Source organism: Mustela putorius, unplaced genomic scaffold, assembly GCF_011764305.1.
Source record: "Mustela putorius furo isolate JIRA1106 unplaced genomic scaffold, ASM1176430v1.1 tig00000596_pilon_pilon_pilon, whole genome shotgun sequence".
NCBI lineage: Eukaryota > Metazoa > Chordata > Mammalia > Carnivora > Mustelidae > Mustela > Mustela putorius.
Genome location: NW_025421428.1, coordinates 8229938 through 8255584, shown reverse-complemented (window position 1 = coordinate 8255584; position 25647 = coordinate 8229938). Strand labels below are relative to the sequence as shown.

The following is a 25647-nucleotide window of genomic DNA, read 5'->3' as shown; positions in this document are numbered from 1 at the left end:
GATCATTCGAAATTAATATTTGAATAAGCATTAAGCCTGATATCATCTAAATACCAAAATCCTAACTTAAATAACAGCAGCTGAGATCTAGTACTACCAATCATGCACCACAGTAAAAAAAGGATTTCAAAAATATAGCAATTATCTCAATGTTAAATCATCAAAATATAATGACTCATATCAATAAGTCTAGTGAGAAAAAATACAATATCGTACGGATAGATTTTGAAGTGATTTTTACTTGAAACTGAAATTGTGCCTGAATTAAAACACACACACACACACACACACACCAACTCTCAGGAAAATGGGAATAGAAGAACTGTTCCTTTAACATGATCAAACTCACTCCTAAATTAACACCCTACCTCGGGCTTGATTACGAAATGCTAGAAACATTCATCCCCACTGAAGTCCAGAACTGGGTAAGAATGCAAACTATTGCTACCTTCATTTGCTGCTTTGGATGTTCTAGCCAAAAATATAAAGCAAGAAAAAGAAATGCAGTATAAATCTTATCAAAGAGACAAAACAGTATTTGCAGATGATATTGTTGTCTACTGAGAAAACCCAAGTAAATCAGCTGGAAGCTACTAGAAATAACATGCACAGAAGAGAGGAAGCCAGTTATAAAATAAAGATTCAGGAACCAACAGTACTTAAAAATATATGTATAAGCAACTCCTGGATAAAACAAAGTACACCAGACAATGACAACAAAAATTTGAAACCTAGGAATTAGATAAACAGAAAGTAAATGATAATATTTTACTGAACGATATAAAAAATTTTGAATAAATGGATAGGCATGTTACATTTCTAGAAGGAAAGATCAAGTATTTTAAAGATGACTATTCTCCCTAAGTTATTTTACAGTTTTAACATTTTCTCAAACAAAGTCTTGAAAGTATTTTCCTTGTTACTTAAAGTGATTCTAAATTTCAACTGGGTAAAAGTCTGAGCTAGAATTACCAGGAATATTTTGAAAACAAAGAACAGTAAGACAGGCTACCAAAACATATACATTTATTATAGTTAAAAGTATGATTCTCCCATCAGAATATGCATTCAAATCAATAGGACACAAGCTACAAAATATATCATATAATAAATTTATATAAGATTGTTTTCAAATAAGCTAGTTTAAAAAAGCATTATTTAATAAATGGTATTAGGACAAAGAGGATTTGGAAAAACATAGACCCTTAACCTCAGGTTATACATCAAAATAAATCACAGATGGATTTTAGATTTAAAAAAAAGTAACAAAACGAGCTAGAGAAGACTTTTCTAAAATGTGATGGCAAAGGAGCAAAACATAAAGGGGGGAAAAAAAACAAATGAAAGGAGAACCACAAACTGGAAAAAAAGTAGTAGTAATACAGCAGCAAAAAAAAAACTTCACTCCATAAGGAGCTGCTACAGCCGAACAAGAAAAGCCAGAGGACTTCACGAGAAAAGCAGCAAGGGCACAAACAGGAAAGGACTAGGGGGTACCAACGGCTGCCATTCAGCACAGGAAAACATGCCCTCACGGTGAGATGCCGTGTCCTCTTTCAAAGCGATCAGGATCTTGGAAAGGAAGGCTAACCCCTTTCATGTATGTGTAAGTGTAAATGGATTCAACCATTTTGGTGGACAATGTGTCACTACATATCGAGATGCCTAAAACTGCACACTTACCACCCTAAGGAACAAAGGTTTACCTGAAGGGAAGCTTACCAAAGTATCTCAAAAGGGAAGAGAATGTAAATATCCAGCCTTAGAGGACCCGTTAGATAAAGTGCACCGCATCCATGAGGAAGGCCACATAACCATGACATCTGCCCCGGGGAAGACGACGGAAAGGCAAGGAGCAAGCCTGCGACCAGGTCACAGAATGGAATGGACACTCTTGGCAATGAAAAGGAGCAAGCTCCTGGGGCGCCTGGCTGGCTCAGTCCATAGGCGCACACGGCTCCTGATCTCAGGATTGTGGGTTCGAGCCCCATGCTGGGTGTAGAGATGACTTAAATAAATATTTTTTTAAAAGGAGCAATCTACTGATGGATCTATGCAGCACGAATGAATCTCAAAAACATGATGGTGAGCAACACACAAAGCTGCATCCTGTAGGACTCCATTATGACACAGGAAACACATGGGTGATCGTCATGCTCAGCATGGGGCAGGAAATGACCAGCAGCAGGAACTGGAGAACTTTTTGGCATGATGGAAAAATTCTGTATCTTTCTTCTGGTGGCAGTTGCATGACATTTATTGTGCCAGTTTGACATTTAACATTTGTTAAGACTCACTGAACTGTATACATCAAGGGGGTGAATTTTATTGTATGTGAATTAAACCTCAATAAATCTGACCAAAAAAACAGAATGGACACTTAATTACGTAGGAATATACTTTTATATAAAGATATAATATGTAGGTATACATATACATATTAGTATTATTATATTATTAATATGTATATGTATATACATATTAGAAAAAAGAATAAGGATCTACACTAAAATATTGTCTGAATTTATAAATCAGAAAAGTTTGTGTCCGTCTTTTTAAATTTTAAAAAATATTTTACTTATTTATTTGACAGAGAGAGGGAGAGAGATCACAACTAGGCAGAGAGGCAGGCAGAGAGAGAGGGGGAAGCAGGCTCCCTGCTGAGCAGAGATGCGGGACTCTATCCCAGCACCCTGAGATCATGACCTGAGCTGAAGGCAGAGGCTTAACCCACTGAGCCACCCAGGCACCCTTGTCTGTTTTTGATTAAAGAAATTTATCAACAAATTGTTCTGTCTGGCAACAAACTTTTTAAGGTTCTTACAGGAACTGCTGAGTCCCACAAGCCCTGAGGCAGAATTGTCCGGAACACCTCTGTTCCAGCCCCTGCAAAATGCCTGGCTCTCAACAGGAGCTCAGTAGGCATGGTGGGAGGGTAGAGCAACTAGAAGTACTACCACCTAGTCCAACAGCTTCATTTTGCAGCTGGGAAAACTGAATCCCAGAGAAAAGGAGTGACGTTCTCAAGTTCGGAAGAGATCAAAATGAGCCTTAGCTGCCAGGGGGCACCGCTATTCCCACCACACTGGAACCCCTGTGAAAATCCTGGTGTTAAACCTAACTGTGCCAGGAGAATCAAGTGCCTGATGAGTTGAAATAAGCTACAGAAACCAGAGGTATTACAGGACAATGGTTCTCAAACTTTAGGAAGCAATGTCTCATGCCCCAGCTTCACTTACTTTTTTCAGTATAATTATTTTTATATTTTTATTTACATCTGAAGGCTCACTTAAAAATTTTTTTAAATTAACATTTTATTTCATATTATTTTTAATTTATTTTTTCTGAAACCCACTTTTTTTTCTGGTTGAAACTCACTTTTTAAAAAAAATTGAAGTACAAATGACATACAGTATCTTATTAGTGTCAGGTGTACATGATAGTGACTCAGAATTTTTACACACTATAGAAATGATCCCCATAAGTCTAGTTACCATCTGTCCCCATACAAAGCTTTTACAATATTATTGACTATAGTCCCTATGCTGTACGTTCCATCCCCCTGACTTATTTTGTAACTGCAAGTTTGTACTCTTAATCCCCTCTACCAACCCCCACCCAACCACTGTGCCCTATAGTACCCAGCAGTTTGTCTCCTGTATTGATGAGTCTTTTTCTGTTTTGTTTGTTCATTTTTAGATTCCACATGTAAGTACAATCATATGATGTCTGTCCTTCTCTGTCTTGTTTCACTTAACATGACACCATCAAGGTCTACCCATGTTGTTGAAAATGGCAAGATTTTAGCCTTTTCTTATGGCTGAATAATACTCTGTTGTATGTATATACCGCATGTTCTTTATCCATTCATCCATCAGTGGGCACTTGGGCTGCATCCATATCTCGGTTATTGTAAATAATGCTGCAATAAATGCTGGGATGCATATTATCTCTTCATTTTCTGTTTCTGTTTTCCTTTTCTTCAGATAAATACCCAGAAGTGGACCTACAGAACCCTATGGCAGTTCTATTTTTAATTTTAATTTTTTCAAAAAAGATTTTACTTATTTATTTGACAGAGAGAGAGAGATCAATCGATCACAAGCAGGTAGAGAGACAGGGAGAGAGAGAGGGGGAAGCAGGCTCCCTGCTGAGCAGAGAGCCGGATGCGGGGCTCGATCCCAGGACCCTGAGATCATGACCTGAGCCGAAGGCAGAGGCTTAACCCACTGAGCCACCCAGGTGCCCCAGTTCTATTTTTAATTTTTTAAAGGACTTCCACTTTTTCATAGCAACTGCCCCAAGTTATACTCCCACTAACAGCATACAAGAGTTCCCCTTTCTCCACATCCTTGCCAACACTTGTTATTTTGTGTTTTTTGATAATGGGCAATTTCACAGGTGTGAGGTGATACCACATTGTAGTTTTGATTTGCTTTCCCTGAAGATTAATTGAACATCCTTTCATGTGCTAGTCAGCCACGTGTAAATTTTCTGTGAAAAATGTCTATCGAGTTCTGTGCCCATTTTTTAAACTGTTGTGTTTTGGATATTAAGTTGTATACCTTCTTTATATACTTTGGATATTAATCCCTTATCAGATGTATGATTTGTGTATATCTTCTCCCATTTGTAAGCTGTCTTTTCATTTTGTTGATGGTTTTCTGTCTAAAAGTTTTTTAGGTTGGTGTTTTTAGTTTTTGTTGCCCTTGCCTGAGAAGACCAGCTCACCAAAATACTGCTAAACCAATGTCAAAGAGCTTACGAATGGCTATTTTCTTCTAGGAGTTCTGTGGGTTCAGGGCTTGAATTCAAAGTTTTAATCCATTTTAACTGTGTTTTTGTATATGATGTAAGATGGTGGTCCAGTTTTCTCAACACCATTTCTTAATCTTTCCCCCACTGTAAATTCTTGCCTCCTTCACAGATCAATTGACTTTATATGTGTGGTTTTACTACCGGGCTTTCTCTTTTATTCCACTCATAGGTTTGTCTGTCTTCATGCTAGTACTGTACTGTTTTGATTACTATAGCCTCGCAGTATAGTTTAAAATCAGGAAGCATGATACTTTGAAGTTTGTTGTTCTTTCTCAGTATTGCTTTGGTGATTAGGAGTCTTTTCTGACTACATACGAATTTCAGGATTCTTTGTTCTATTTCTGTGAAAAATGCCATTGGAATTTTGATGGAGATTGCACTGAATCTGTAGATTGCTTTGGATAGAATGGATATTTTAACAGTATTAATTTATTCTAGCCCATGAGCATGAAATATCTTTCCATTTGTGTCTTCAATGTCCTTCATCAGTGTCTTATATGGTTCTCAGTGTACAGGTCTTTCACTTTGTTTAAATTTATTCCTAGGTATTTTATTCTTTTTTTTTTTTAAGATTTATTTATTTGATAGAGAGAGATCACAAGTAGGCAGAGAGTGAGTGGGGGAAGCAGGCTCCCCGCTGAGCAGAGAGCCTGACGTGGAGCTCAATCCCAGGACCCCGAGATCAAGACCTGAGCCGAAGGCAGAGGCTTAACCCACTGAGCCACCCAGGTGCCTTGGTATTTTATTCTTTTTGATGGAATTGCAAATGGGACTGTCTTAATTTCTCTTATAGTTCATTATCAGTGTGTAGAAACACAATCAAGTTTTATATGTTAATTTGGTATCCTGTGATTTTACTGAATTCATTTACTAGCTCTAATTTTGTGTGTGTGTGGAGCCTAGGGTTTTCTGAATATAGTACCATGTCATCTGCAAGTAGTGACAGTTTTACTTCTTCCTTTCCAATTTGGGTTCTTTTTATTTCTTTCTATTGCCCGGTTGATGTGGCTAGGATTTTCAAAATTATGTTGAATAAAAGTGGTGAGATTGGGCAACCTTGTCTTGTTCCTGATTTTAGAGGAAAAGCTTTCATCTTTTCAATACTGGGTAGGATGTCAATTGTGTGTTTGTGATATATGGCCTTTTTTATGTTGAGATAATTTCCTTCTACATCTACTATCTAGAGTGTTTTTCCATAAGTGGATATTGCATTTTGTCAAATGTTTTTTTCTGCATCTACTGACAAGATCATATGATTTTTATCCTTCATTTTGTTAATTTAGTGAATCACACTGATTTATGGATGTTGAGCCATCCTTGTATTCCTAGAATTCACTTGGGAAGCTATCTGGTCCTGGACTTCTGCTTTTTGGGAGTTTAAAAATTACTGACTCAATTCATTACTTATAATCAGTCTATTCACATTTTCCAGATCTCCCATTTCTTCATGATTTGGTTTTGGAAGGTTGGGTATTCCTAGGAATTTATCCACTTTTTTCCCTAGGATTTCTAATTCATTGGTATATAATTGTTTGTAATAGTCTCTTATGATCGCTTGTGTTTCTGTGGTGTCAGTTATAACAGCTCTTTCATTTCTGATTTTATTTGGGCCTCTCTTTTTCCTGGCTAGAAGCTTATTAACTTTGCTTTTTAAAGAACCAACTTTTAGTTTCATTGGTACTTTTTCGCTCTTTTTTGGTCTCCATTTATTTCTATTCTGATCTTTATTCCTTCCTTCCTTCTATTAACTTTGGGCTTTGTTTATTCTCCCTTTTCTAATTCCTTTAGGTGTAAAGTTGGATTGTTTACTTGTGATTTTCTTTTTTTCTCTAGGTAGCCCTGTATCACGATGAACTTCACTCTTAGAAATGCTTTTGCTGTATCCCACAGATTTTGGAAAGTTGTATTTCCATTTTCATTTGTCTCAGGATTTATTTTGATTTCCTCTTTCTTTGTTGACACACTCGTTGCTTAGTTTTCACATGTTTGTGTTTTTCCCAGTGTTTTTATAATTATTTCTAGTTTCATATCACTGTGGTCAGAGAATATGCTTGATATAATTTCATAAACTTGAATTTACTGAGACTTGTTTTGGAGCACCTAACATGTTATTTATCCTGAAGAATGTTCCCTGTGCACTTGAAAAGAATGTGTATTCTGCATTTTTTGGATGGAATACTCTGTGTACACCTATTTCATCCATCTGATCTAACTTGTTGTTTAAGTCCAATGTTTCCATATTGATTTTCTGTCTGGATTATCTGACCATTGAAGTAAATGGAGTATTAAAATCCTTTACTATTATTCTACTACTGTCAATTTTTCCCTTTATGCCTATTAATATTTGCTTTACATATTTAGGTGTTCCTACATCAGGAATATAAATATTTATGAATGCTATATCCTCTTCTTGGATTGACGCCTCTATTATTATGTAATGCCCTTCTTTGTCTTTTGTTCAGTCTTTGTTTTAAAGTCTATTTCATCTGATATGAGTATCATACTCCAGCTTTTTTCATTTCTATTTGTGTGGCATATCTTTTTCCAGCCCTTCACTTCAGCATGTGTGGGTCTTTAGATATGAAATGCGCTTCTTGTAGGCATCATATAGATGGGTCTTGTTATTTTTGTTATCTTTTCAGTCTCTCCATGTCTTTTGATTAAGTGTAAATGGAATGAATGCTCCAAAGTACTTATTGACAGGTATATACTTACTGCCATCTTGTTAATTGTTTTCTGGTTGTTTCTGCTGAAACTCACTTTGTAAAACTCAAAACCACCATTCCTGTATAAGTGTTCTCACTTCCCTGTGTGAGTCTGACCATTCCCCCCACTGCCATGGAAAGGTCAGGGCCTCCTGGGAAAAGAACACACCCCTGTGCACCGATGTTGGCTGGGCTGGGTATTTTGCCGTGTCTGACCAGAAGGTTTTAGAGCCACTGGTTGTTACTTCTGGAGCTCTTGCTCTTTCCCTCTATTCTAAGAACAGCATGTTGTAATTGGGGCTTCCTTCAGTCCAGGTCCCAGAACAAGAAGACCCACAAAGCAGGAGCCCACCAACCTGCAGTCACCAACTGTGAACTTGAGTAACATACAAAATGGTGGTCGTGTATGCCATTGCGATTGGGGGGCCTGTTTGTTACTGCAGCATAACCCTAAGACTAATTAACATACCTACTTTATCCTTTTCCTAAACAATGCTACCCACTGTATATGATTATGGGTGAGATACAAAAGTCAAAAAAGCCATTCCCATCTCACAGGTGCATGCCCCATCTTTTGGGAAGCACTGCTACAGCCTGGAGGAGGTATGCCAATGGGTACCGGAGGAGATGTAGATAGAGCAGCAGCTCTAACTCCAGGGCCACACAGATAACACTCAGAGTCTTCTGAATTTCCCCCCAAGAACTGTAGACTGCACCATCAATTTCATAATTTGCTGTGCTCATATGTGTGCATAACTGCTTTAAACATACACCCCAATTGTAAGACAGATCCAATAGTCAGAAATGTTAAAATATGTGGGGAAAGTATGAGGCACATTGAGAAGCATGGGGAAATCAAAGCCAAGGAGAGGACCATGGCCAGCTCTTTCCCGAACCAGTTAGCTTCACTATTTAACCCTCCAGCTACTAATTCTTCTTAAAACAAAATCCACTCTGACCACCTACATATTAAAAAAATCCATACCTGCTCCACCACTTAATAATTTAGATACTTGGCATAATGGAGACCATTCAGCTCTCTAGAACTTTCCGTCAGCTCTATCACACTCCAATCATTAATGGTCCACTTGCTTAGTTCAGGTAAATTACATTTGCATATGCAAATTATGCCTAAATACTCTGTACTATTAATGTTATCACTAATTACATAATAATAGTTACCAATTTCCACACGGATCAAACTTAGAGTTTTGTAGCTATTAGGGAAATTGTGCTTTGTAATTAAGATAATCCTCATTTCCAGATGCTAATTAACTATATAATAATTAGTCTCATTCACTAATGCAAATTAAGGATTTTCATCTTTATTGATAAAGGAATTGCTTCTTATCGGTTAAGGAAAGATAGCCCCAGAAATCTTGCAGAGAAATACTTTTCCCCCTCGAAAGGTTAAAAGGTAAATCCATTTTTATCAGTCTCATTTGAGAATGCAAATTAGGCCTGATTAATCAAGTCAAAGATAAATGTGCTAGTCTTATTTCAGGACAGAATGTATAGCTTCCTGAGTTCCTCTCTTCTTCCCTTATAAATACTCAGATAAACAGAGTCCACAAAGCACAAGTCCTCCTAACAGGAGGAATCCATCCATGGTCAGAGGACAGCCTCATGATAGGAGTGTCAGTTACACTACCTTTTGTTTCCCCTTCAAGTATCATGGAAGCATCTTGAAACCGCTGTGTCTTCGGGGTGCAGCCACAACAGGGATGAGCGAGCAGAGATTTTTGTGAGTAAATAGAGGAAAAAGGGAACGCTGCGTTTGCTTGGATTATTAAGTTTTCTGTGCTCCAAACAGAATACAAACTGGCACCTCCCATCGTGACTAATGAGGGCTGCCTCGGCGAGAACAGAAGGGCTGACAGCCAGCGAGGCCTAGTTGGCAGGCCCCAGCCCGGGCCTTGCCGCATTCATCATCCGCTAAACCAATCCACCAATTCCGTACCACCATTTGTCATTAATTATGCTAATCAGCACACCATTACTCTCTGATGACACTGTAGCTGTTATTAGCTAGTTATGGCTTTTCAAAAGCACAACTTATTGTGCATGCACGGGCTGCGCAAGCATTAGCCTACAGGGAAGAAATGTCCAATTATGAAAAGAAGAAATTTGCTATTATCTTTTTATAACAAACCAATTTAGTAATTAGAAAAGTCTCTGAACTCGTAGGTTCTTTTTTTCCCCCTCTCCCTTAAAATAACTCAAACAAACAAACAAAAAATTGTGCTTTTTAGTATTTCTCTGAAAGGTAAGGAAATACCAATGCAGATTTTTTTGGTGACATGTTTGAAAAGCAGGGCCTGGGGGATGGCCCTGCGCGAGCATGGGGCACACCGAGATTCTGGTCAGGCTGGGTTTTTACTTCCCAATTTTGAATTAGCAGGACCACTTCGTTACGTATATCCGAGTCCCTACGAATGCCTGGAAGACGAAAGCACACCCGTGTGACCTTTTATGGTTTGCTTATGGTAGATCGAAGCTGTTCACATAACGATGCCAGACTGTGCTCACCTTACCTGCCAGATGCTCACACGGGAAGCACGGCGACAGACTCCTTTAACCCTCCCGCGCCCTGGTGACACCGCTAAGAGCGCCCATGCCGCTCAGTGACCTTGGAGACGCAGAGGTTGGCCAAGTGAGCACATGTCTTGTGCCTGGTTTTGGGGGAGAGAAAGGACTGCGTGCAGAAAAATGTGAGTTTTTTGGCGGCCCATGGCCAGACTGAAGCAGGAAGGGGAGGCCCTTTTCTAAAGCTCAGGGCTCATTAGAGGGGCTTGCACTGGCCCCCTGGGATGTTGGCAGGGCTCACCCGGGGGCTCTTGTCCAAACTAGGCACAGATTCTGAGTTGTTGTGCTCAGGCTGAAGTCTTTACCACTAGTTTTAGAAGCTTAGTCTGTATTAAGAGCTCATTAATATCATCAGAGTAAATGGGCCTATTAAAACATCTTTAAGCAATATCTGAACATAAATCTCCCTAAACTATATTTAATGACTGTACTTAAGATACATTATATGCAAGTCTTAATGAGACATTAGATAGCATTTTGAAGATTAAAATTAGAGAATCCATATAAAGTCTGTCCACTTAATGTAGCCTTAAGCTGTACTGATGAAAGCATTACTACCAAATTATTACTGCATTAGAACAAATATTTTTAATCATGTCTGATTTATGCATTCTCAGATAGCTTTCATTTTCACAAAAATATTTTTTGAGTTACAGAAGAGGGTATGTGAAAGGTTTCAAGTTTTAGAAGTACTCTAGAGGTAGAGAGGACACACAATTTCCCTGGTACTGCCTTTTGAAACTGCTCTGGGCTCCAACCAAAACACACTTCCTTACATTTGGCTTAACCAGTCATTCTAGTCCTATAGGTAGTCAAAGATATTTACCTTCCTATAAACCTCCTACAAGACTGGACTAGATACAGCAGAGAGTCTAACCAAAGATACCCCAAAGGCCAGAAAACAGCCGAGCGTGCACAATACCATGTCTGTAATTCTGCCGGTGGTTAACATCCAGACGTCTAACTGAATTGGTTTTTCTGGACTCTGTGGAGACCCCACACTCCCGAGAGCAACTGTTGCCCTGTGCCCCGGGCCCTGAACCCCAGCTGACACAGGTGGACAGACAGCCATCCTCTGAGTTCCAAGGTCCATGACCTTCTGTCTGTTTCCCTAAGAGCATGCCACGGGGCTGTCAGTGAAGTCCTGTCTCCACTCCAAGGACCCCTCCGTGAAAGCAGGCAGTATTGCTGGTGGGAGAATATTAAAAAAAAAAAAAAAAAAAAATTGGACTTCCCTGGGGGCCAAGGGAATTGAACCCTTTAAACAGATCCAAATCCACCTCAAGTTTGCTCAGGAGAGGAAGAGTTCTCAGGGTCTGTGGACGACGCATAAGGGTGGGAGAGGCTGATGTGCAGAACTAGATTTATCTGGAGCGAGCCCTCGGCCCGCCACGTGAAGATCTATGTGAGTGGCTCTGCATATGGGATCTGACTCAAATAGAAATATATATCTTGAGTCTATAAAAGTCTTGATAAGACTTAATACACAAGTCTTTTTTGAAACAAGTCAAACTTCAGATTATAGACATAGAAGTATTTTCCTTTACCTGCTGTATTTAAAATATTGCATCCTCCCCAGACAGGAATTGTGATGCAACAGAAAAATCTTCCTCCTCCCCCACCCCTCGGGAAGTGCGTCCACCCCCGTATCACGATAACAGCTCCACGATTCCACTCTGGGGTCAGTCTGCTGAGTCCTTCCTCTCCCACTGAACTGCAGGGAGAATGCGATCTCTGGGCCTAGATTCATGTCACCTTGTAGCACACACAACCTGGGCTTCGATCTGACATGGGCGTGCGGCACTTTGCAAAAATCAACTCTTTGGGAAACGTTAGAGCCAAATTATCATTGAGGCTTTCTAGACTTCTTCTTTTTTTTTTTTTTTGATACTTTACACCGAAGTGTAACTACCTTTTATAAATGCTATTCAATTATGAAAGGCTTCTGGGATTATGTAAATCAAGACAAGTCAACTGATGACACCTCTCTTAATAGAATGAGATTATCTGGCCTCCCCCCCACCCTCCACCCCCTTCAAAGAAGAAGAAAGTAGCACAATTTACGCAGTCTGCTCATTAAAGACGACCCCTCCCTCAGCATGGAAAACCAGAAGCAATGTGCCGATTACCATTTGCTCCTCACAGATACTCCCTCCCCAAAAGGAACTACTTCATGGTACAATTTTGCATTTTTAACTCTATGAATTAGGCATTCTTCATAAATAACAGCTATGTTCTATACACAGGAGCTCCTTTTTATTAGGGACACAGTAATGAACAATGAGCAATGTGTTCTATTATTCTTTGTCAAATCACAAAATGCTACATTAGAATAACTGTGCTGGTCAATGTAATATAGTAGATTAAATTCAACTTCTGTGGAAAAACCACTGTAAAACAGCATGATAAGAAGGCTATAAAAAATTTAATTTTACTCCAAACTCCATCACAAAAAAAATGGTGTGAAAAGTAATTTTGCATAATCAGTACACGCCATCTGGAACAATTAACCGATTTCTATAGAACTATGAGGATCAGTCATATCTGCTTATTAAAGATCAGAAATTATACAAGTAATAAATCCTTGAAAAAACTAAGCGTACTCCCGCCTGTCAACGCTATTTTAACTTCAAATACTGAAGAACGCCTGATAAGGCTGAAAAGAAGAGATTAATATATGCAAATTACATCCAGCATTTAAAATCCCCACAACTGTCTCCGGTTTTCTGTCCCTTATTGCTGCCTTTATGTTTTATTCATACACCAACTCACCTGTCACTTCATAAGCTATAATATTATGGGGGTATTATTAAACAGCATAAAGCCGTGCTTTAATTGGAAAGCTTCATTGCATTTTCCAATTATTTGGAGTAAATTAAAAGCAGATGCACATAGTTTAATAAGGAGTCTAATATCAGTTCCGGGAAATCAAAATTCATTGTCATTACTATGCCGTGATAGTTTTGCAAACTGTACTCAATTTCAGAGGTTTTCAAAAGAAAATCTGTCTATGCAATCTGTTAATTGTCATTCGGTTAATAACTGTTTAAATATCCAAACTGCACAGCAGCTTCCTATTAAAAAAAATTAAACTATGGGGTTTATGCAAGCAAACAAATGTGGCGTGCCACTCCCGGGCTGGACTTTTCAGACCTGCCTGTTCACCTTAAAACAATGGGAGGCCATGAGAAACCCACCCATAAGGCAGCTTCGCCCAGAGGGGCGGACAAAGGATGGCGGATCTGTCCTTCCACGAGCGCAAGAGGCCGCAGCGAGAGCCAGAGGCCGCAGCGCTCTCCGACAGCTCTCGGCTCTCGCTGGAAAAGGGCAGAAGCCACATTATAAATTGTGTTTTCAGAGCTCTGTGCTGCTCAGCAAAAAATTAGCTTCCAAAGTTTTAATTGGTCCACCTAAAATAAATCCTTTTAATGAGCGAATTAACTGATTCAGGACACAAACATGGGAAAATCAAAGAAAGCAAATGTCACGAGCAATGTGTTTTGAAAAAATTGACCCCTGAAGGGCCATTCCCTTATTGGTTTGTGACCCAGGAGCAGAGTGTTCCTGAGGCTGTGTGGGGGCCAGCCACAGTGCCTACAAGTGGGTTACATTGCAAGACAAAGGACTATATTCTAAGCTGTTAGAGATTTCAAGAAACTGAATCTGAAAGGTTACACCTCATAAGGAAGCCGCTCACAGATGTAGTTACATTATAGCTCAGCGGCTACAAGTTGCATACATACAAATACATTGTAGCTAGAGCATTTACAAATGAAAAGTCATAGGTATACTCAAACTAGTAACATAACCTTTTCATTTTCATACTAAGTGACAGACTTTTTCAAATCTTTGGTGTGTAAATTAGAATAGGACAAGCAGTAATTGACTTTTAAACTCCACCCACTGTGAGGGCTACAATTAATCTGTTTTCAGCCCAAGAACTGCGGCTCTGCAAAGTTCATAACTTGTAGGCTCTTTTCCCCACTCCAATTAAAACCTACGCGTCTTTCTAGAAGGTAACAGCACAGAATGGGCTCTTCATCTCCTGTTTCAAAGGGCGTAGTGGCTAACACCCCATTCATCCAAGGGCAAGCCCCCCCTCCAGCCCAGAGAAGACACCAAATGCTTGAACACGAGAGCCTTCTGGCAAAGCAACGAGAAACTATGCTCAAAGATGAAGATAAAAGCAATTCTTGTGCAGTGATCCAAAAAATAGCATCTTTTTTTTTCAAAATTACCTGTTTTAATAAAGTAGAAACACTGTGCCAACTGAACCATTTAATTATCTGCAAAAATGATGAATCAAAACAATAGTTTGCAAAAATAAATGACTAACCTCTGATTAAAATGTCTGTCCTCATTAAAGCCAAATAAAAGGTACAATATCTTTTTTAAAAAAAATGTAGCCTGGAGAAAGGAACAATTCCTCACCATCAACAGTCTGGTGTCCTCCCATGAGATGGGGACATCTAAGAAAGTCCTTCGGTCCACTTTCAAATGCAGAGAAAGGATGCCTTGGTTGTGGCTGTATCTTCAATACAGGCCTCAGGGCTTGAGGGCCCTTGGCCTGGCAGTGAGCTTTGGAAGAGGAGACTTGACGATGTGCTCAGTGAGTGGTAGGAATCTGATGGACCCTTAAGCCAAGCCCTGGCTCACAGATATGTAAGGATTCTGGGGTAAGGAAAGGGTTGTTGCTGCTTTGGGTTGTTCTTTTTTTTTTTTTTCTCCCTCTTTCTTTTTTTTTCCCCTCCTGCTAAAGCGTCCTGGGATAGGAGGGGAAGGAAAGAAAGAGCCACAAACCAAAAGGCAAAGAGAAAGTCAAACCATTTCAAGAGTGGAATGAACACAGCTACAATCCTTTCTTAATCAGAGCTAATCTGATGGGGAGGAATAAATCAGAAGCCGATTTAAATGTTGAGGAGTTTGTTTTAAAATTATTTGGCCCAGTGGCAAACTCTATCCCAAGCAAGTACTAATTTCTGACCTGGGGTGGAGGATTTGCCTTATGTTATATCCAAAAGTCCCCTGTACCGGGCAGGGTCCCTGCAGGTGTGGGTTCCCCTCTGGTATTTCCTTAGTGAGGAAGCTGCTCCTTCCTCGATTCCATTTTTGGGGGTGGGGTGGGGTGGTGGAGTCAAACTGTAGTGTGAATGGGACTGGGGCTTCCAGAATAATAAACAGCACGGCACTGGAATAAGAGTATTTATGACAGTCATTCCTGCTACAATTTCTGGGGTGCTCGCTCAGTATTAGGGACTTCACAAACATTATCTCTGATCCTCAAAATTATAGAAGGGAAAATGAACTGAAATGTCACACGAACTATCTGAGGTCATGCAACTGGAAAGTGTGGATCTCAAGAACCGATCAGAAGGCACAGATCCTTGAGTGCCTCCTACCACCCAGGTCCCAGGCAGGGCATCAGGCACACACCAGTACCCGAGAGGCATCGCTGGGCCAGCAGCCCAGAAGGGATCCTGCACTCCAGCAGAGAACCCGGCTGGGAACAAATGCTCCCACCAAAGATGAATCCACTTCCTCAGAAATGGGAAACCCATCAGATGGCCAAAGCTTCACAGGATGGCATTGATAACCAAGAAGCCAAAGAAGCCGCCCATTTGGGTCTATGCAAGGCACAACCGTCTTTGGCAGAATGAGGGTGAAGGAGGACTCTGGAACTCATGAGCCCCAGGACCTTCCGGCAGGAGTGACAACGGCGTTTTGTTAGCACAGGGCGTAGGTTACGTAAACACGCAAGGCAATGGAACATAAAGATGGGTGTGCTTAGTGCCTCTAGGTAGCAAGTGCTTAAGTACCTCTAAGTGTCACCAGAAGCGAAGCTTAGGGCCAACGAGGCAAGCTTTACTATCTCATTCAAAATTATGGATGTTGTCTCGCTGGTGGATCATGAGATCGTTCATGCTATAAAACAAGTCAGGCGTGAGAAACCGCTCTCTGACAAAGGATCTCGGCCTTGGATGAGAGTTCCGCATCGCTCATTGTCTTGGAGACAATCAAAAGACAAATTTGGGGTTAGAAAAAGCCTCCTTCTCTGGGATAAGTGATAAATATATTCGTCCAAATTCTAGGCTGGAGCACTGAGGGGTTTTTTGTTTGTTTGTTTGTTTGTTTTTTAAACAGAAACAGGTAAGGACCATCATTGCCATTAGTAAAAAGAAGGGGAAATGCACTTGGGCGTTCAGGACCCAAACACATCAATGGGTGGATTCAGGTAAGGTTTCATTTTTCTAAAACAGATCAGATATGTGCTTTGGTGAGTGCTGTGAAGTGTGTAAACCTGGTGATTCACAGACCTGTACCCCTGGGGATAAAAATATATGTTTATAAAAAATAAAAAATTAAAAAAAAAATTAAAAAAATAAAACAGATCAGAATTTCTTTAGTCCTAATGTTAGCAACTGAATGCATGTCTTCTATCACAAACGTGAGGAGGCTCATATTGTGTGACGAAGGGTAATTTCCGATCTCATCCCGAAGCCTATGTGGCTATCCAACTCCTCCCCAGGTCCTGCCAATGCCCCCGTCTTCACTCATCAAGCCATCAGGAGTTTAAATGCCTCCAACACTCATGTGGAAAGTGACCCCACGCCTACCATTGTAGGTCAGCAAGGCGGGAGCTGGGGTGCTCGGTGCCGGTGGCAACAGCAGAAGTTGGGGAGCCGCAACCCGGTAGGAGGGGCATGCGAGCTGGGTACGGACAGGGAACGCACAGGGTCTGCAACGGCCCCGTAACCTTGGGCTTGGATGCATCCTAGGATGCCCAATCCACACAATGATGCTTCAAAGCAGGAGAGGCCATAAGGTGACTGTCATTCAAACAAATGTCCCATCATGGGCACAGCCCAGAACAGCTGGGCAGGAGGAAGACAACAGCTAAGGTTCAGTTCCAGCAGGTGAAGTGGTGGGTTTGGGTCGCCCACTATTACCACAGGGCTAAGAGAAGACCATGGGTAAGGAGATATCCAGATGTCCAGAGCTCCCCAGACAGAAGTCTCCAACAACAAGAACCATGGTAGTCCCATCTACTGATGGCGAGAAAGTTCCCCGAGGTTCCTAGAATATTCCCTCTCCTGGTCAGGAAAGCTCTGAGAAATGGTGGGAGGAAGGGGCTATGGAATAACTACAATCACAGCGACACGTCTCTGGCACCTCCCATGTACCAGGCTTGATTCCAAGCCTCACCAACAAACCCACTCTCATTCCCATTCAACAGATAAGGAAACTAAGGCACAGGTTAAGCTCCTCACCTGGGGCCACTCAGCTTAAGTGCGGGGTCCGCCTGCTCATCCGATCACTGTTCTGCCCAGCAACCCGCCCACGGGAGCCACAACCCTGTTCCAGATGTTCTGTGGACTCAGGAGTTGTCCTTAGGCCAGTGTCCAGGGCCTCATGCTAATGGGATGCCACAGAGGACGGGCCAGGGAACTTCCTGAGATTTAAACAACCCTGAGACCTAATCTCCCAAGTTAGTCCCAGCATGACTCACTTGGGGTATGAGTGCCATTTCTGACTTCAAGTCGATGACAGGAAGGAAATGGTCACGTGCAACCTGGAGCCACATATGTGACTCGGGGATTTGGAGGTTGGCGGCTGGATCAGAGAGACCTAGGTTCGAATCTCAGCTCTTCTCCTTACTAGCAACAGAACTGTGGAGAGACTAAAATCTTTCAAAACCTCATTTTTTTCTATCTGTAAAATAAAAATATTTATAAAGGTAAAATAAAGATTTATGTAAGAGAGATTTGTTTTACAAGGCTTGAGCGCTGTGCTACACCTATAGAGATAATAGTAGTGATGGTACAAACCCTGAAGTTTTTTTTTTTTAAGATTTTATTTATTTGACAGAGAGAGGGAGAAAAAGAGAGAGAGAGCAAGCACAAGCAGAGGGAGTGGCAGGCAGAGAGAGAAGCAGGGAGCTAACCAGGGAGCCTAATGCAGGGCTCGATCCCAGGAACCTGAGGTCATGACCTGAGCCGAAGGCAGATGCTTAATGGACTGAACCACCGAGGTGCCCCCAAACCCTAAAGGTTTTGTTGTAAGGTTTTCCTGGTAAGGTTTTATCTCAATTAAATGACAAAATACATGCAGAGTGCTTACTGCAGACTCTCATACATGCTAAGTGCTGGAGGAAGGTTAGGTATTATTAAAATAAATTAATATAATCCATTTTAATAAAAGCAAAAACAACTTCAGCTCCCTAAATGTGTTTAAATTAAAGAAGTTGCCTTAATTATAGCATTTCCCCCCTCTTGGCTGACAGTCTATTAGCAGGACAGAGACAGAGCTAGAAAAAGAAACGGAAGGCTGATCTGACGTCAGCTGCCCCGAGGCAGGACTGCGTGTTTGAGCCCGGCTCGGCTCCTTCACTCAGCCCAGAGGAAGCTTCTGAAGAGATGCTAAGAGCAGATGAAGGGTCGGGATTCAGTGTGCTCCCCATTTGCAGCGCCTCTCTAACCAGGCCTCCGGAAGGGACTCTGCCGTGGGCCCCCAGGCAGGCAGCCCACGGGGAAGGGAAGCAGGAGAGGCAAACACATGCATGTTTCTGCTTGACAACTAGACAAGGACGATAAACACAAGGGGAGAAAGGTGTCAGAAATCTGGTTTTCCTCACGTTGTTGCCGCAGTCTGGGTCTTTGCGGTCAAGACGGTGTGTGGATGGGATGCCTGTGAGTTTGGGGCCGCAGCCGCACGTGTGCTGGTGACACCCCACGGGAGAGAGTATGATCGCTGCCGTCTTAGATACTAGACCACGCCTGGTGCACAGGAAGCTTCTGGAAAATACTGTTCTGTTTAAATTACAGATGCTCTTATTGCTGTAGACTCGGACACGCAGATCCCGGAAGGCGTGATGGGACTAGTTGGTTCAAGAAGGGAGCCTGGTGCTCACAGCTCCTGCCCTCGGTCCTCCTGCTGCCCCCACCAGCTGCCTCCCTCTTGGGTCTGAACAGGGGACATGGGTCATTAAACTGACGCTGCCTAAACGTGGCCTTGCCTAAAAACCAGAGAGAGAAGGAAAGCACAACAGGGGTGGGACGTGTGGCCACTGCTTCAAGAGCACCAAAGTAGCTGTCACCTAATAATTTTTTTAAATATTTTTTTCACAGTGACGAAACTGGAAAAAGTCTTAACTTTCTGCTACCGGTGGAGCCCAAGATGAGGAAGAAATGAAGGCCCGGAGCAGAAAGCAGCCTGTCGCGCCCCACCCTAGTCCTTTTCCTCCCAAAAAGCCAAAGGCACATTGGAGGATTTTACAGATGCTGCTGGCTCAGTATACCGAGCTCTCCTCTCCTTCCTGCCCCAAGCCATCATTCTGTCACCCTGCCGAGGGCCTGTGGGCTGCCTAGCCCACTTCTTCTTCTTCTTCGTTTTTTTTTAAAAAAAAAGATTTATTTATTTGACAGGAGAGATTACAAGTAGGCAGAGAGGCAGGCTGAGAGAGAGGAGGAAGCAGGCTCCCTGCTGAGCAGAGAGCCCGATGCAGGCCTCGATCCCAGGACTCTGGGATCATGACCTGAGCCGAAGGCAGAGGCTTTAACCTACTGAGCCACCCAGGCACCCCTGCCTAGCCCACTTCTAAGTGACAATGGTGACAAAGTGTCTCGGTTAGCAGGGGGTGCCAAGCTGAGCGAGGCCAGAGAGCCTTGCCTGCAAGTTTGTTTGGATGGAGCCAGATTTTCTCCAAGTGTGCTGAAGACTGGGAAGTAATCTCATTTATAAAACTACAGAAGAGAGGGCTGAGAAGGGGAAGGCCACGTGGGTCAGGAGCCAGGGTGTCCTGAGAGATAATTCTCCACAAATCTTTGGGCTCTGCTCTGATCACAGCCCCACAGGGGAGGTACGTGTGGAGAGAAGGGGACATTCCTGCGCTGCGTCCCGACTTACAAAATGTTCTCATACGCTCCGGTTCCTCACGCCAATGCTGGGAAGGTGGCGGTAGTTAGCGAATCATTTCCCAGCTATGGACAGCTAGTGTGGAGTGACCTGCCCAAGGCAACATCACACAGGACTGTGGCCTGGCTCTGGCTGGGGGGCGTTTACGTACGTTGCATGGTGTGCAACCCATGTGGTCATTCACAGAGGCTCTGGTGTGATGGCCATACGTGCTTTGGGCTCCAGATGCCCCATCAGCCACGTGCTGACCCTTCTTCCACCTGCTTCCTGTTGTCCTCGGGAGGGAACTTGGGGCTAGGCTCATGGAAGCCCTCAGAGTCTGCTAAATGAATGGAGGAGTAAACTATCCTTCACCTTTAATGACATCCTCCATGATTCAGGAAGGATTGAAGACACGCTCCTTCTTCACTGCACATAAGCATCTCAAGGTGCTCCTGGGGGAAAGGTCTGCAGCACGAAGCAGTGTGGGAGCACACCAGGAAGGGAGCAGCCCCAGATGGAAGGGACTCGGTAAAGCTTACTGGAAGAGCAGTTTGAGGACCAGCCCTCAAAGATGGATCCACAGGGAAGCTGGGTGAATCTGGGCCATATATATGATCGGCAGGGGCACAGGCACAAAGAGACAAAGTGAGGGCCCAGGAGTGACACAGGTGAAGAGAAATGGAGAGAAGACCCTGGAAAAGTAGAGACTGGCCTCTATGCTGAGCAGCCTCAATGCTGGGCAAGTGTGGTGTGGATCACCGCAGCGGGCCGTGGACCGGGGTAGGCAGATGAAGGTGTGCTCTCTAGAGTTCTGCCTCAAGGAGATGAATCTGCTACCTGGGCAATTGGACTGAGCATCGAGGAGCGTGCCAAGAAAGATGGACAAGTCAAGTGTGAGGCACCAGTGCCTGGCACCGCCAGGCCTGAGCCAAGCCAGCCCCATAAGTAGGGATGCAGGAAAGCCAAGAGAAGACCGCCTTTGACTCTCGGCTCCAGGAGACTCGCTGGGGCCACTGGGCATGGCTGTGCCTCCATACCTAATCCAAAGTAAGATGATCCAGAGCCCAGTGGAGGGCCTTCGGGGTCTCACTCTCTCTGTGAACTCCTAGTGGAGGTCCTTGCAGGGCGGGACACCTCCAGGAGGCGAGAGGTCCCCGAGCGCCCTGTGTGTCTGCCCGCACGCGCTGTTCATTAACTTCAGCGACACGGCCGTCACGGCGGGTGTATAAAAGCACATCCAATTAGCCAGGCCTCCGTGAATATTTGCACTCTTAAATCTTTTGCATTTCGAAAGGGTTAAAGCTTATTATTAGCATATAATTTATAGTCCTTTCTCCCAGGAAAGGAATAATGCACAGTAAATGCCACATTCATTTTAATAATACATGTTACAGTCTGTGCCCAACATCTGCACAAAGGTAAAGGAGGCAGATTTTTTTGACATGTCCCACTCTGCCATCTAAACACAGGCTTTTTGTTTCTTAAGTGACGGAAGGTTTAATCAAGAAAGCAGGCAATTCATCAATCGAAACAAGGCAGCGTGCGTGCGTCTGACAGCACACACATGGTTGTGTACAGAGCGAAGCCGGCCACCTGTCAACTGTACCTTTTACATCAGGATCTACAAATACACGAGACGATCAATTCCCCATCCGCTCCCATTCATTTCTTCTTTTTCTTATTATATTTTTCTTTGCCCTCGATTTTGTTGTCAGTCAGGGCGAGGATAGATGGATAGACAAGGGACACGCGGCTGTTGGAGGTGATGATAAAAATTTATATACCTCTAAAATGACTTATTTCCTCCCTGATTTGAACACCATTATTATAAATATTTTTTCGCTTCATTCAGGAATTTCCCCCCTCTGCTATTATCTGTGGCTGCGTCAAACGGATGCTTCCCTCTCTCCCGGATCCTTGCCACCCTCCCCCCTAAGTCTCCAACCAGTTCTTGGTGGCTTGGAAAATCCTCGGCGGAGGGGAAAGGGAGGCAGGGGTCTGGACGCGAGGCCACAGAAGCCACACGAGCATGTCCATGAAGGACAGAGGCCACCGTGGGGGAAGGGGGTGCACCTGCGAACGCAAAGGTTGCCTCTCATATGGGGCTTCCACTGGAAGACACTGGGGTTCCCTTGTTTGTGATTATCAGTAACATCGTCACTCAACCCACGCACGGCTGACACCCAAATTCAGGGGAAAAGAAGAAGCACGGGCATGCGCACAGAAAACGCGGACACAAATTCTGCGAGGATACTGTCCACGCTGCGCCTGGAACAGCTGTTGGTCAGAACACCTTATGCAGAAAAAAGCCAGCCTTTCTCAAGTACCCTATTGTTTTGGTCTTTTAGCCTTCATTTTCCAGCCCGGCCATGCTTTACGATCATGAAAGTATTAAGTTCACGTTCCATTTTCCAGGTGAGATTTTTTTTTCCCTAATTCAAGGACAGAAATAATAGTAATCACTACAAAGGAAAATATGTTTGTAATTGTTTGGTGTGCTTCAGAAGACTTTTTAAATGCTCACACTGTAAAACATACAGATTTTTTTTTCTTTTTGTAATAAGATGAAGAGCTGGTGGCAGAAATTTTATCCAATTGGATGAAATATATAAATCATGAATTTCATAATACTGATAATTAAATGTCCATCTTCCAATTTAAATGAGGACTAGATTAAAACTGCATGGAGAAGGCTGATATTCAGTAATCATTAATTATTTTTAATTGCTTTGTGCTTTCCCGGTCTGATGTCAGAGTTACACACTGCTCGTACGCAGTTCTGTTTCAGAGGAAATCCTCCTCTCTGTCCAAGTTGCTGTGAGCCAAGGCGAGGAGCCCATGGACTCAGGCTTGTCCATGCTCACAAGCTTCCTGGCCCAACATCTTGAAAGGAGATGGATTTTTAAGAAGGAACAGCTGTGGAGAGCAATAAAAGGTTTTTTCCAGCCAAAAGAAAGAACACTGGAAAAAATGAAAAGATCGAGAAAGCTAAAAGCAGGGTGACCACACCCCTCTCCACCCCATCTGCTGGGGCAGTTCTAGGTTACCGCTTTGTCCAGGTACAAGTGGGAGCCCCTTTGACTCTCAAAAGGGATAGTGTGGGCAATCTATTCCACGGCCAGCCCAATGCTCCTGAATAAATGAAGGTATTAGCAAGGCAATCTGCCCACAGAGGAAAGGGAAGGGAAGCTGGACCCCTCGGATCCCTGCACTGTGTTTCTGCCTTATGGCTCAACCTGCATTCATGGACTGTTCGAGATTTTCGGCTTCATTATGTGCCAGTTTCAATGTGCATTTGCTTAATTTTACTATTTTATATTACTATGCCATTTTTTTCAAAAGGGAGAAAAATAGGTTCTTTGGAAAAAAATACTTCACTTAGAGATATGAATCAGTGGATAACAACAACAAAACAAAAGAATGGCACAGTGTGGTTTCCCAGACCTATCGTATCCTGTTCATTAAGTGAAACCGTCCTAAGACAGATAGACATTCGTGCTTAGAAAAAGTGATCCTGGGCACCTTGTGATTGAGCTTCTCCGTGTGGGGAAACTCCGGCCCAGGTGCATCTTCTAGGTGGGACAGGAGGCCAGGGAACCTGCATTCCTGATACCTCCACATCTCCAGTCCCTAAGACACGTGACACCCAAGACCATTTAAGAAACATCTCACTCAACAGCCAAGCATGTTAGGGGTTCAAACAGGAGCAGATCTCCTAATATGGGGGCACCTAGGCTGTCCTCCTCAAACTCACTGAAAAGTGGCTGTTTTGTTGTCCAAAGCCTTGTACTTGGCCCTCTTTATGGGCCTTAAATTCCATTTAAGGAAAAGCTAGGTTCATCCTAGTCAACCAGCTTTGTTTTAATCTTATCCATACAGAGATTGTCCTGATTCGGAACCAAATCCAGAATCCCCTTTGTGCAAAACCTCGCCCACAGCTGCACCCTCCTTTTCTATCCTGTATTTTTGCTCACTCTTACTTTTTCGCTTCCATTTTCATTTGGTTACATGTATTTTTGGAGCTGCCTTCTATCTTTCTGGACCGGCTGGCCTAGAAATAAATGATCAGACATCTAGACATCTAAAATAATTCTAGGGGGAACAGAAAGTTTAGGAGGCTATCATTCAGGACTAAATCAGAAGACTTTCCAGGACAGAAAAAATAAATATATTTAAGATTTATTTTATTTATTTGAGAGTGAGAGAGAGAGAGAGAGACAGGGAGAGAGAGTGTGGGGGGGGGAGGGGCAGAGGGAGAGATTCTCAAACAGAATCTGCACGGAGTGCAGAGCCCAACATGGGGCTCGATCTCATGACCCTGAGATCATGACCTGAGCCGAAATCAAGAGTTGGCTGCTTAACCAACTGAGCCACCCAGGCTTCCCCAGAACAGAGAAGATATTCTTATTTAAAAAAAAAAAAATTTTATTAACATGTAATGTATTATGTACCCCAGGGGTACAGGTCTGTGAATCATCAGGTTACACATTTCACAGCACTCACCGTAGCACATACCGTCCCCAACGGGACATTCTTAGGAAGAAAATGAACAGCTCCCAAGAAGCCCGACAAGGGCTCGCAGGAGTAGGGCTTTGGGGTAGAATCTAGAAAATCAACATGGCCCAAGGAGGCACCTCCCAGGAGGTAAGGTCTTAAGGGGGACAAGCCAGTTCGAATGTTGTCAGGAAAGCGTGAACCCATGAGCTGCCATTTATCAGACACAAGGATTTAAAAAAAAAAAAAAGTGGTTTGCCAACTCTAACACACATGGATCACAGTGAGCCAAACCAGGCCAAACCTACCACTCGATTTCTACTTCCTCTTTCAAGGAAAACCATCCTCAAGCCTAAGGAAAAGAACGAGATGATGATGCGGGATGTGAGGAGCAAGGCAGGCGAGGAGACAGCCCCAGCAGCTGGGCTCCCGCAGCTGGGCTCCCACATCCCATCGGCGTCTGGACCACCAGTGGTGTTAGACTGGTGGTCAGTGGTCTTTGGGGGACAGCAGTGGACAGGAGTACCAGCAACTGGACAACAAGGGGAATAAAACCCCCATATTTTCAAAAAGGACCATAAGAAAATTATCGATCTGTGGCCTGGAGGTGATTTCCAACAGAATTCAGAAGAGGCGTCAGGAGGCTTGGGAGCACTGAGAAAAGGCAAGGTAATCGCGGGGACCAGCATGGCTTACTAAGAGCACGCCAAATGAACTTTGGGTCTAAACTTTTTCTTTGCTTTGCTTTCTTTCTAAGACTTATGTATTTATTTGAGGGAGAGCAGGGGGAGGGTGGGAGAGAATCCTTGGAGCAGACTCTGAGTGTGGAGCCTGATGCAGGGTTCGATCCCAGGACCCCAAGGATCGTGACCTCAGCCAAAACCAAGAGCTGGGCACGTAACTGACTGAGTTACCCAGGCACGCCCGAACTTTTTATTATAAAAGTAACACCTGCCAGCATAGAGAAATGAGACACTGCACGGAAGGGGAAAGAAAAGAGCAGGAAAGACTGGTGAAAACCACTGTAAACACCTTTGGGGGTACCTTTCCAGACATTCTGATTTCTTCTTTAGGGGTGGGAGGGCGGAGAGAGAGCATGTGTACAAGCAGGGGAAGAGCAGAGGGAGAGAGAAAATCTTAAGCAGACTCC

At 43.0% G+C, this 25647-nt stretch overlaps 1 protein-coding gene across 7 annotated transcripts in view; it reads right to left on the bottom strand.

Moving 5' to 3' along the window:
- MVB12B (multivesicular body subunit 12B) overlaps positions 1–25647 on the bottom strand; it is a 195140-nt gene that overhangs the window by 61960 nt on the left and 107533 nt on the right. Inside the window, exon 8 of one of the 7 annotated variants that reach the window (XM_045082414.1) lies at positions 19655–21756. The exons of the other annotated variants lie outside the window; for them this stretch is intronic. Coding sequence (XP_044938349.1) covers positions 21719–21756 — 38 coding nt within the window. The 3' untranslated portion in view covers positions 19655–21718. Of the gene's footprint in view, positions 1–19654; positions 21757–25647 lie in introns of those variants that run through there. 7 annotated transcript variants of the gene reach the window in all.